The 14,656-nt window shown below is 19.7% G+C and overlaps 2 protein-coding genes and 1 pseudogene across 3 annotated transcripts; 1 reads left to right on the top strand and 2 right to left on the bottom strand.

Moving 5' to 3' along the window:
• Positions 1 to 2,339: 2,339 nt before the first annotated feature.
• On the top strand, positions 2,340 to 4,877 carry PmUG01_00028600 (STP1 protein; the record flags this gene model as incomplete). The annotated part of the gene is made up of 4 exons (XM_029003910.1): positions 2,340 to 2,360; positions 2,488 to 3,493; positions 3,572 to 3,657; positions 3,750 to 4,877. 4 exons carry the CDS (start codon positions 2,340 to 2,342, stop codon positions 4,875 to 4,877), a joined length of 2,241 nt encoding a protein of 746 aa, XP_028858871.1.
• Positions 4,878 to 8,305: 3,428 nt separating this feature from the next.
• PmUG01_00028500 (fam-m protein) lies at positions 8,306 to 9,179 on the bottom strand (the record flags this gene model as incomplete). The annotated part of the gene is made up of 2 exons (XM_029003799.1): positions 8,306 to 8,965; positions 9,093 to 9,179. 2 exons carry the CDS (start codon positions 9,177 to 9,179, stop codon positions 8,306 to 8,308), a joined length of 747 nt encoding a protein of 248 aa, XP_028858870.1.
• A 3,496-nt stretch (positions 9,180 to 12,675) lies between these two features.
• On the bottom strand, positions 12,676 to 13,664 carry PmUG01_00028400 (annotated as a pseudogene). The gene is given in 3 exon segments: positions 12,676 to 13,284; positions 13,298 to 13,450; positions 13,578 to 13,664. Coding segments are annotated over 3 exon segments (849 nt in total).
• Between the last annotated feature and the right edge of the window lie 992 nt (positions 13,665 to 14,656).

Here is a 14,656-nt window from a genome sequence, read left to right as displayed (position 1 = left end):
CCTGAAACCCTGAACCCTGAACCCTAAACCTGAACCCTAAACCTTGAACCCTAAACCCTAAACCTAAACCCTAAAACCTAAACCCTGAACCCTGAACCCTGAACCCTGAACCCTAAACCCTGAACCCTGAACCCTAAACCCTAAAACCTTGAACCCTAAACCCTGAACCCTAAACCCTGAACCCTAAACCTGAACCCTAAACCCTAAACCCTAAACCCTGAACCCTAAACCCATCATAATATCATGAAGAAAACTACATTAATTCATATGAATTGTTATTAATTATCTTATATTTAAAAAAAAACAAAAAAAAATGTACAAATTGTAGTGTTATAAAAAAATTCCTAACTTATAATAAGAAATATAATTAAAAATACATAAACAAAGAAAAAAAATATTTATCTATAAAATAATAAAAAAGAAAAAAAAAGGCTTTTTTTTATAAACATTTAAAAATTAAATTTATTTAATTTATACTGAAATATTTCAAAATATACAGAAAATTATATTTTGTTTTTTGTTGCCGCATGATAAGCAACAGTTTTATGTTCATTATATATATCATTTTTACGTATATCTATATAATATATTCATATACTAAAATATAATTAAAATATATTTTAAAATATGATAAATTATTTTTACGTATAATACACTATATATTTTTGTTAAGTAACATATTAAAAAAAAAAAAATGGAATAATATATAAGATATTAAAATAAAAAGTGAAAAACAACAAAGAAAAATATTTTATATAAATTAATTAAAGAATAAATATAAAAAAATAATACGTGATTCTTAAAAATAAAAGATTTACCAGAAATAACCATAATAACGTAATTTTATATGTATTTAGTTCCAAAAAATTAAAATTTTAATATATTTGTTTAATATTCTGATCATTTCCTATATCATATGTACATGTCGCAAGTGAAAAAATAAAATAAGTAATAATATATTACATTATAATATAATAACCAGTACTATTGGTAATACGTTTAAATTTTTTTGTAATACCATTTATGTAATTATTTCTTAAAATGTATTATAAATAATGCATGATCATTTTTATTTTGTTTACCAAATGAATATTTGTTAGTATCCAGTAGACCCTTCTATATAATTAAATTAAGCAACAACTAAATAAATATATTATATATTTTTAATCAATATAATAGAATATATCTATAAAAAAATACAGAAAAATTAGAACAAAGGGACAATATTTATTGTTTTATCTAATTTAATATTTATTTATTTCACAATTAGTTATTATGTTATTATTTTTAATTATAATATAATAAGTTATTTTATATTCCTTCTCAACCAAATTGTACAATTAATTTTATTATAATTATTTCTTAATATTTTTTTATATTTTGAATATGTAATCAAACATATTCTCAATAATTAATACATTTTAATATACTTTACATTAATTAAAAATTTGTCCAAATGAAATAATTCATATATAAAAGCGGTAATAGCCGCATACAAAAGAAAATATATATATTATAAATCATACTATATTAAATGTAATCAATGGAATACTACATACAACAAATAAGGAATTTATAGCTAATAGACATAAATATAATATTAAGTGTCTCAAATATATTTTACTCATAAATATTTTTAAAAATACAGAAACGATTTATTATAATTTATATATTATTAAATCTTATTAGTATATACAATATAGTAAATATAGAAATGTTTTAACAAAATAATTATAACAATATAACACTTGTATTAAAACAAAATAAAGAAAATCATACATGAAAAGATAAAAACTAACTTACTTTTAGTACTCATAATAATTTGGTTTAATGATTATTTATTCCGGGGAAATAGTATGAATAAAATAAATTTTTTACCATATGAGAGGTAATAATATTTATGTTTATATATATATGTATGTTCTAACAAAAATTAAAAATATTCATTTAATATATTAATTATATATTTACATAATGAATTCTATATTATTTGATATTACTTAAATGAAATTTTATATAATGTTACCTATTTGATTTTTTTATTATATAGGGAGAATGAATTTTTCTATAAAAATATATTCTTAGCTGTGATTTGATATTAACATATTATAGGGATATATTTATTAAAGGTAAAAAACAAGAAATGCTTAAAATAAATATTAATGCATTCAATTATTCTATAATTCTTATATAAATTCCTATTTATTTGATAATTTAATAATTCCTGATAGTTAATTTATATTAATTTTAAAATTACAATAATGATAAAAGATATTAATTTGTATTTTTCTCTTTAGATATTTATTTACAACAAACTAGATTATAAATTTAGAGTAATTATGGATAGTTGTTTTTCCTCGGTAATATATTATTTCTTAATATGATTATATTTATCCATAAATTATTTAATATCATAAAATACATAATAATAAAACTAACGTAAAAATCAAATGCTTAAATAATTTTTAATAATTATTTTGAATATAGAATTTGAGAGTTCTATCTTTTGAAGCATTGCGTTACCGCTCATATTCAGAATTAAAACAACATGGAAATTATATCATAAATGAAACTGCCGAATTAAAAACAGAGACTAATAAAGACAAATTTAGAACAAAATGCATAAATCTAGCTAATTTCATAATTAATCTAAATCCCAAAACACAATATATTGATATAAATAAATGGAAAGGAGCACTAAGAACTTTTTATGGTTCGCAATACACAGAAATAAGTAAGAAATATGGAGGATGCCCTATGATTTTAGAGGAAGAAAATAAAAATATTTTAATATTAAAATATGATGCAGAAGATTTTTGTGACGAAAAAGAAAAAAAAAAACCAAAATGCGTTAAGAGTGCTGATTTTAGTTTAAAGAAATGTGATATTAGTTGTTTCAATAAAATTCGTGATTACAATGCATGGATTAAAAATAGGAAGGATCATTTTATGAACAATAAAGAATTCATTTATAAAAAATGCAAAAAAAACAATCCATTATTACCATTTCCAAATAATTCTTGCAACGTAAGTAAACCAGAAACATTTGAAGCACTTCCTGAGTGCGAGTACTCGGACCCACCTATAGATCATACAGCTGTACAACAAAATAAAGAGCAACATCCAGATGTATCTCATGATTTAACTATAAATCAAGATCAAGATTCATTAAAATCTTCATTGCAAATACAAAATTTAACTATACAACAATCTGAATCTTCATCAGATCATCAAGGAGAAGATCAAAAATCATTATCTGCCACACCAAATATGGAAAAGCAATCTGATGCTGCAGAATCAGTACAAACCGAAACTACAAGTTTTATACCAAATTCCGACATTTTACCTTCCGAAGCAGGCAAAGAAACTACAACTAGATTTGATAACGAAATCATAAAGTTACCCCCAGTTCAAGGTCATATTCCATCATCTCTTGAAGAATTGGAACCTGTCTCTAGTTATATTATCCCCCCTACACACATTAAAAAGACAGGTATAACTAATACTCCCTAGTATTTTACTTTTTAAATAATTACACTAAATAATATATATATTTAAGAAGATATTACAGGTACGGAAGAAAATATTCATAGCCAAAGCATATCATCTATTCTAATAAGCTTTATGATTATTATTGTATTTACCTTTTTTATTGAAGTTAGATAAAACATAAGTATTAAAAAAGCTGCAACCTTTCAATTATGGCCGTAATTTATTTTAAATATCTTCAATTTTTTTCTTTTTTGTAGTACGCTTTAATAGGATTATTAAAAAAAAAAAAAAGTATAAAAAGTAGACAAGTGAAATTACTGAAAATTCTACTACCTTCATTTACTGACAAAAAAAGTAAATTATTAACGCATGATCATCCAGAAGATATAATATATGATGAGGAACAAATCATTAAAAAATTAAAAATACACGAACATGACATGATAAAAAATATAAAGTCGTCAAAGCAAAAAAAGGATAGATTTAAAACCATTATAGAAGTACATATGGAAGTACTCAAAGAATTCAGAAATGAAGAATGGGAACACAAAAAAGGAGAATTTTTAGAGTTATGCCTAGAAATGTTCGCAGAAGAGGAATATAGAACATATCCTAATTTGAGTAATGGAGAACTGATAATGGAAAATACTAAAAGTATTAATGACATTGAAAAACAAAAAATTTTATGCAATAAATGGATAAAAGAACATAGAAATATTTCTGAAAAATTAAAAAAAACAGTATGGTTTAATTATTTGAAAAATGAATGGAAAAAAGAAAAAGCTTCCATAAAAGAAACTGAAGAATTAAAAATGAATTTTTCAATTGAAATTCAAAAAATTTCATTTTCAGAAAAAGAAAAGGATTTATGGAGAGAGTGGATATCAAAAAATCGTATGATTATAGATCGATTCTTGGAACAGGAATGGGATGAAGTATTGACACAAGAATTGCTCAATATGATAGATGAGTGTGTAAATGAAGAATTAAAAAATAATATTTCACTTCTAAATACCAAAGAGGTACAGCAGAAGGTAAGTTATGAAGAATTATATAAATATATAAAAAAAAAATTAATAGCAAAATTGTGTATACTAGTATTCATGATGGTATTGGAAGAATGTAAAAAAGAAGATTTTATAGAAAATGAGGGATTACATTTGGATAGTTACATAAATGACTGGACAACAGAAGTAAACTTAGGGAGAAAATCAGATGTTACAAAAGAAATAATTGAATATAATAGCAATGTTTTAGAAAATACAGAAAATACAAAAATTCCTGCTTATACAGGGGGGGAAGGTCTTAGACAGGAAATAGAAAAATGGGTAAGAATAGAAGATACACCGGAGAATTCCATATATAACGAGAACATAGTAGAATAATTTTATTAAATTGCGGAAAGATACATTCTATAAACTCATAATTCACATCCAAAAAATAATAGAACGATATTTATATATAATCGGATGGTGCTTATAAAACATATTTCATACACTTTGCGAAATCTAAAGGGATCATTAATAAAAGTTTATTAATTAATGAATAACATAGAAAGGGAAATTAGATGTGAAATGTAAAATTTTTAATACAGTTATCTTAAAAATATTCATATTATATATATTTATTTTAATTTATGTAATAATAACTATTATAACGTTATATTAATACCTAACATAATATATGTATCAAAACTCTAATAAATATATCTATATATAAATTAATATTAATATTTTCCAAAAAGGTTGGAGGAAAAATTAATATTTTGAAAAATAAAAAAAAGCAAATATAATACTTTTTAAATATTTTTATGAAATCAAAAAGAAAAAAGCTAAATATGAATATGTTTGTAAATTAAAAAGTACTAAATTCATAAGCTTCAACATTTTTTTAAAACAAAAAGGAAATGAAAGAACATATAATTATTTTGTAGAAATTTTAAAAAATATTATATATCTTTTATTTTTTCTCTTTCAGTTAAACTTAAAATTTTATTTATATTATGTTATGTTAATAAAAAATATTGACTTACTTTTCATTTACGCTTTAATGATAATTTATATATTTTGACTTTCATCTTTTTTTTTTTTTTTTTGATTTTTGTAATTACAGAATAATTCTTTTAATTTTTCATCTTAGTTAATAAGATTACTGAATATTTTTCTTTTTCATAATATTTTTCTATTATAACTGTATATATATATTTAAATTTATAAAATAAAATAATATTTGTCTTATAGTGCTAAAGTATAAGATACATTTTGATATATAATAAGTTTTTGTTGTTACCATATACCATAAAATACGTATATTATAAATTTCTATTTAATTCTTTCTATTAAGCAAATAATATCACAACCCCATTTTGTTTATTGTTTCTATAATGTAATTAATTCAGGAATAATATTAATAATTAAAATTAAAAAAAATATATTTTTCTTATTTATTATAATTATCACGAGAGAGTAATAAGTTCATAGACAAAATGAATATATTCATTTTTCTTAACATTATATCCTTATAATATATAAAAAAGGTATATTATTATATATTAATAATATTTTATTTAGAAAATAATTATTTTTAATTAATAATATAAACATTATCAAAATTTCATGGTTAGTGAATAGAATCATTTGAATTTAGATATTATCACATTATATTACCTTTAGAAAAACGAAATTTCTTTTATATTATAGTATTATAACATACATAATTAACTTTTCAATAAATACTCTTATGCTCTACAACATAAGATAAAGAGCATATACATATTTAATCAATATAAAGCATACATTGTAAGCACAATATATATTAGCGTTCTCTTTTATATTTTTTAAATGAATTTCCAATACATTTTTTAGTTTACCTATAATCTCTTAAAACTATTGCTAGTATATTAAATATATATTAAAATCTAATAATTATAAAAGAATATTATCAAGAATAAACCTATAAAAACAATTATAAATTGATGTAAATGTCATTATATTAATACCTAAATATATTCAAAAATATATTGTGCATATTTTCAAAATATCTATTTTATTTAAAGAATCATATTTTAAAATTGAAGAAAGACATATTAATATTATAAATAAAAAAATTTGATAAAAAGAGAAAATAATTATATTATTTACATTAAAAATAGTAATGTAATAAAACATGAAGTATCGAATATCCATAGCAGAATAATTATTTAAAGGTACTTATTTTAATAATTATATAATCATATTAACTTCTAAATTATTCGTGAAGACAATTCATTGAATAAATATACGAATAAGAAAAAATAACTTTCCTTTTTTGTTTTTTATAATTTCAAATAAGAATATTTTGTTAGATTGAATTGATTATGGAGAGGATACATTTTTTTATAATATAAAAAAGTAATTTCATTATTTTCCTCTTTTATTACTATATTTTTCTGTTCTTGAAAATTATTATTGTGTTGATATACAAAAATGAATTATTAATTTATACATATTCTAAGAATTGTTTCATGGGCAATGATAATTATTAATGTTTTTTTGTTTTATTATTAACCCGTATTTCATTTCATTTCATTTTAATCAAAATAATATAACAGTTACATTTTATTTGTCAAGTATGTTAAAACATAACAATATTACCTTATGATTTTTTCGATATTAATAAAATGTATTTATAAGAATAATATTATGAGATATTCTACATTAAATATTAGAACATGAATTATGAATTATCATGAATTCTTAATAAACCTCTGCCAACATTTACTATATCACTTCCAATATAATATATTACTCTAAATATAATGGTATATTAATTATATGGCACAGAAAAGGGAAAAGGGATATAATTTCAACATATTACATATTGCTATCTATGTAAATTTAATTTATTAATATATTTTTTAAATATTAATAAAAATAATAGAAATATATAGTACATTTATGAATATATGTATATTTTTATATAAGATATATTTAAGAAAATTTGTCAAAACTATATTATTGTCATAACTAGTCACAATAATAAAATAATAAATAACTATAACTTTTCATTTAATTCTAATTACTTAGAATATATATATATTAGTAAACAGCTATAAATAATCCGTTGTAAAAAATCACATTATTTAGTTATATATTTATAATTCCCCAATTCTGCCATTAAAAAACAAAAAAAAAGTGGTTTGTTAAAACGTATTAAGTAATAAATATATTATATAATATATTTCTAATAAAACTTATGTTATATAATAAATGTTGTGATTTTTTTTTGAGCAAAATATACGTAATATAGCATAATACATTCACTTCTTTTGATTATATACAAAAATAAACATTTTTATTTTCAACATAATATCAACAAAGAAACTTACTCATCACGTCTACCTTTAATTATTTTAGAATTTAACAAGGTAAAAATAGAACATATGTATTTTTCATTTAAAATATCAATTGTAATATAGAATAATTTAAATTACATTAATTTTTATATTATATATTAATTTTGATACAATTCATACACAGTTAATACCAATCTGCTTTTAATACACAAATATATATACTAAGCAATGATATTTATCTATTCTGAAACAATAATTTATAGTACAAAATGAAAATCATTAAAAAATTTAAATCTACAAATAAGATAAAACTTAATTTATTAATCTTCGTACAAAAATGATACCTTATACACATGTGTATTTATAAAATTATATATATAATAAATAATACTACAAAGTATATAACAGTATAGATATTACATAGAATATATTCTATTAATAATTAATTTATGAGAAAGTTAAAATTACTTATTGTTCATTTTACTCCATCATCAACTTAATTTTTTGATATTTTTCATTATTATTTAAGATCTTATAAATAGCTATTATAATCAAGACTGCTAACATAATGAATGTTACTGCAAATAATAATATATAAGCATTTCCATTACTACCTAAACCGAGCTTACTTTGAAGAAAAGATAAAATAGTATTTCCTACGTCACTACCATCCGAAAAATTAAATGCACTGGATACCGGTAATCCTATTCCCAATAGAAAAAAAATAAAAAATATAACAAATCCAAATTTATAACTTCTAAATTTTATTTTTTTTAAAGATATATCACCAATCCTCTTCTTCTTTGCAATAAAAGTATCAAAATCCCTTTTTTTTACCCATTTCTTTTGAAAATGAAAATGTTTTCCATCAAACATTCCATTATTATAATCTATAACTTCTATATAGTATTGAGCCTTATTTAATAAATTTCTGCTTGATTGTTTGTTTTTCTCTTTTATCCACTTTTCATTATTAGATAAATCTCTTTGTTTATTTTCTTCATTATCCTCAAATATTTCTTTTAAACACATATTATTTGAATGACTATTCAGCTTATATTTTGCCAGTAATCGATAATTTCTTGTATCTAATTTTTTACTAAGATTATAGTTTTTATCGATAATTTTGTTAAATGTACTCTAAAATAAAAAATTACACATATTTGTTGTTTAAACGATACATAGTTCGCTATAGAAATAATTATTAATAAAAATAAAACATTAAAAATATAAATAATGCAAATATCTTTAAATTATATTTTCATACCAGCTCACTGTAAAAATCGTATACCCATGTTAAAAGTATAAATGTAGAAATCTTTATAAATAGGAATAACATAATTTTTTGATTCATTATATAGATATTTAATATTTAAATGTATTCTAAAAGAAGCAAATTGATAATAATGGAACATGCATCTAATACCAAAAGATTCTATATTTATGTAAAAATTTATATTTGTTATTCTTTCATAAATATATTACAAAATATATATAGCTATAATTGATTTTATCATGTATACAATGTAAAATGACTTTAAAAACAAATTATATTATTTTTATCTTAATATTATATAAATAAAAAATAAATTTCATTAAAACTAAATGATATAAATTTATTCACAAATGTTTAAAATATATAATTTACTTATTGTAGAGTACTAACTATATAATAGTTTTATTAATAAATTTAAGAATAAACTAAGAAATAAATATGTTATGCCTTCTTTATTCAAATATAGAGTTTATCCACTATTCAGAATGTAGAGAATATATATATATAATATATCCCTCTGTATACTAAAATAATTATTGCAAATTTTAAGGATGTAATCCTATGTATTATTCTAATTTTGTAAACATTAATTTTTAGAAAAAAATGTTTTTTTAACTCAAATATTATAGTATAATAATAATAACATTAAATGAAAGAAACCACATATCGTATTACCTTGATTATAACATATGTATTAGTTCCATTTTAAGTTTAATATTCTACAGGATATAAGGTTTTTAAAATGAAGAACAATTTATGCACTGCCTAATATTTTAAAAAATACGTACTCTAAAAGCAAATACGAACTAATTTTTTATTTTTGTACAATAATTTTATAAAATTACAATATTTAATTAAGGTTAATATGTATAATTATTTCTAAAATAAAAATATTTATGTTAATCTATTTAATTTTATAATTTTGTTTTAATTATACATATAATTAGAGGAAATGGTAATACATTAAAAAAAAAAAAAATTCTTAAATATAAAATTGTTACAACAATTTTATTTGCATAAACATTAGTTTAATTATACTTATATTGAAATAAATTTATAAATATATGTAATTTATATAAGGTATAATATTTACATGACAAATAAGAATGAATAACATTGTATTTTACTTAAATGTATGAATTAGTAGTTTTTATATTATTATTTTTTTAAGGATAGTGCTATTTTTTTTTATTACTTTGGAAATACATAAAGTCAAGAGCAAATTTTAAATGTTTAGTATAATAAATTGACATATGTGTATGAACAATATATACTGCACGAAAAATATATTTAGAAGTAAAATTATATTATAACTAAATATTTATATTCCTTATGAATTGTAACCTGAACAACGATAATTATGAAAAACAGGCAAACACGGAGAATTATTTTAATCACCTGAAATATAACATTTTGTTATTGTTCTCTTCAATAAATATTATTTATCCAAGTAAATAATTAAATAATAAAAAAAATTGAAAACATTACAAATAATATTAGTATGGTATTTTTATAGTTTTTCATTATTTATACACTTGTCACGACATTTATTAAAACTCTTGTTTATGTACCAACATCTACTACGATGATTCCTCGTTTAACTTTTATACTTATAGCTAATACTTATATATTATATATAAGGCGCCAAAGTTTTAAAATGTAAAATATTACATATATATAATATAAAATTAATTAGTAAAAACTAGAACGCTTCAACATATACACTCTCATAACAATTAATTATAAATAGTTATTTTCTGTTTTAATTAAATGTATGGTTTAAAAATATATTTTTAACCTTTTTTTTTAAATATTCCATTTTTTTCTAAATTAAGAAATAGTAAAGAAATATATAAATTTTCTTAAAATATATTTATTTTTTTACTTCCTTAATATGTATAACATAGGTGAATTGTTATCTTATACATATATTCTTATTAACGTCGTAGCATTATTACATTTATCTATAGATACAGAATTATTTTCTGCAAGCCTAAATTTTAAATATTTTATTTATATTAATATATTGTATTTTTACTTGATAATGTTTTCTATTATATAGGAACTTAACATAATTCAATTTTTTCCCTTCATTATTATAGTATAAAATTAACTAGCATCCTTTTACATTTATAACGGAAATTTTACTGTATTTTTTTTATATTTTAACACTTATGAATTCCTCCATATACTTAATATTAAATTATTACACAAAAAATTTATACAAAAAAATGCAGAAATATTTTTAATAGATATAATTAAAACCCAAGTCATCAAAAAGAACAAAGTAATATATTTATGAATTGTTTATAGATAAATAATTTTTTTTTTAATTTCATTTCATTTAAAAAAGAAATAATATTGATATAAATTAATTAGCAATTTTCAATATAAACTACATACATTTTTATACAACTTCAAAATAATATTAAATATCTACATAACATATTAATATACATATAAAATTGGGATATATACAAAATAAAAATAATTTCACATTACTATATAAATGTAGAAAAATTATATATTTTTTTATTACCTTTAAAGATAATTTATATTTTTACTTATATAAAAATATACTTAATATTTTACCATTATGAAAAAAATTGTATTTATGCATATTATACATTAAGAATTCATTACTTTTAACTCATTAATTTAATCTTTTAATAACATAAAAGATTAAAAAAATATATAGTATATTTGTTTATATGTATTCTATATAGCGTATATATAATTAATTTTTCCCATACTGAATTAACACCACAGTTCAAAAAAATACAAAAATTATAAAACAGATTAACTATCCACTTAATTGTAAATATTTAGAATTGCTAAAATATTGAACTATTATAAGTACCCTAAAATTAATAAAGATATTTTATTATATATTTTTATTTTATTTTTATATCATGCAAAAAAAAATTATAAATACTTTAAAAAGCGCTTTACAATAAAATTGCTTTATAATATATATCTCAAAAAACGTATTTTATATAATAAATTTTATGTTTGCTTTTATGTAATATATATATTTACATCAATACAACAATATAAATTTGTTCCATGTCACTTAAAATAAAACAAGATACATATATTTTTAATTTAATTCTTATCAAACGTTTTCCAAAATAAGTAAACATATATTTATTTTAGACTAGTAAAAGATAGAATAATGTGAAGAATTATTATTTATAGTTAAAATATAAATTTACACAAGACATATAACATAATAAATAAATTGTCCTAATATTAATTAATTACAACAAAGAAGCACATATATACCATAGGAATATATGGAAATACACAAGCTTATATATTAAGTCAAAAATAATCAATTAAGCTTAAGCAATAAATACAGATTGAAAAACATTAAAACATAAAAATTAACAAAAAAATAAGAGAAATTCTTTTTACTAATGTGCATTAATGAGACCATTTACATGTACAACATTTTATTAGATATATGCAATTATGAAAATACATATCACATGTGCCATTCAAGATAATGAACATATTAGTTCATATTGAAGTTTTCATTGCAGAAAAAAAAAAATACTTTTTATAATTCATTTTATCTTTTTGTAAACTTAATTTTTTCATATTTTTTAACCTTCTTATGGTAATAAACAACCCCTAAAATAAGTATGATACCTAATATAATAAAAGGTACAAAATATATAAAAAATCCACAAAAACTCTCTGAAACCATATATCCATCTATACAGAGTTTACTTGGTGTACCACTTGATTTACTAATCGCTTTTTGACTTATAAATAACCATTTAAAAGGGGAATACCACAACTTTAAAGTTAAATTTTTGATCCATCCGAATCCTGAGTAATTTATTATTAATCTAAACAAACGAACAAACATCCCATATCCACAAAAAAAATCTAACACAAATGATATTGATAAGACCAAAAATAGGAATATAGGTAAAGCAAATCGCAATCCGAATTTTTTATATATTATTTTTTTATAAGTATTATCACTTATTGTTCTGTTGTTTTTAAGAAAATCTACATAATCAAGTTCTTTGAATATTTTTTTTTCCATATAAGAATACTGTTTAGTTTCAAATATACAAGATTTATTTTTTATATTTTTTTTATGGCCTCTTACATTTATTTGGAAACTTCCATTTGACTGTTTCTTTTCTCTTGGGAGCAATTTTTCACTATTAGATATATTTTTTTTTATCGTTTACTCTATTTGGCATTTCTTCCTCTAAACATACAATAATTGAATCCTTATCCTGCTTATATTTCGCCAGTAAACGATAGTTTCTTGCATATATTTTTCTATGCTGATTGTAGCACTCAACCAAATATTTGTTTTGCTTACTCTGAAAAAGCAAAAAAAAATTTATCATTTAATCAAATGAATAAATTCTCACTAAGATAAAATCTTGAAAAAAATAAAACTCGAAAAATATAAATAATATATACATATTTAAATAAAACTATCATAACCATATAAGTGTAAAAATGACATATCCAACTTATAAACACAAAAGCATAAATTTTAATAAATAACAGTGTCTTAATTTTTCGTTCCATAATGTAAATCGTTAATGCGGTAATATACAGATCAAGGATATAATTAAAAATAATATAATATTCCTTTAATTAAAAAAATGCTATTATCATTTATTTAATTAGTTTTTCATTATTTCTTCTTAAAATTATATTAAAAATATGTAACTACAATTTCTTTTTCTACAGAGATAGAAAAAATAATTTCAAACATAAACTCTAAAGATTTTATCACAATAATATTTATAAAAAAATAGATTTAATTAAAAAATATAAACTGAGTGCATTAATAAATATTCAAGATACATAATTTATTTAAAATAGTAAATAATTTTTGTATTAATTCTTTTCAAAATAAAATAAAAAAGCAGATATATGATTTCATAATATTTTGAATATGGTGTATATATAGAATATAGATAGTAGAGAATATAGATAATATATTGTTCTAACTCCTAGTAGAAGTATTACAGATTCCAGCGATGTTTTCCTATTAATAATTCTAAATTTTTTAAAATTATATTCTAGAAAATATAATTATTTGTAAAAAAATTTTAATTATTATAACAATAAAATAAAGATAATTATAAAGAAAACTACACTTTTATAACTTTGCATTTTATTTGTAAATTTTAAACTGGTAACTAGATAAACATATGAGTAATATTTTGATCTTTAATACAAGTAAGAAATCAAATTTACAGCGAATCACCTAATATGCCGTAAAAGTATAAATTTCGAAGATATATAAAGACTGATTTTTCATACTCCCCAAATTATTTTTGGTGGATATAGCTCTTAATTGGATGAAAATTAAATTATTATTTGTTAAATGAAACGTTCGTAGTTTTATGTACGTATTTGTTCTTTTTAAGTTAATATATTTATTTAGAAAAAGTATAATAAACATATAATGTATAAATATATCATCTGCACGAACACATAAATAATCGTATTAGAAAAACGTAGTTTTTTAATTATATGAATTGTAAAAATGAATATAGTTTTTTTTTATC

The sequence above is a fragment of the Plasmodium malariae genome (genome assembly GCF_900090045.1).
Source record: "Plasmodium malariae genome assembly, contig: PmUG01_00_12, whole genome shotgun sequence".
NCBI lineage: Eukaryota > Apicomplexa > Aconoidasida > Haemosporida > Plasmodiidae > Plasmodium > Plasmodium malariae.
This window is presented reverse-complemented; position numbering and strand designations above follow the sequence as displayed.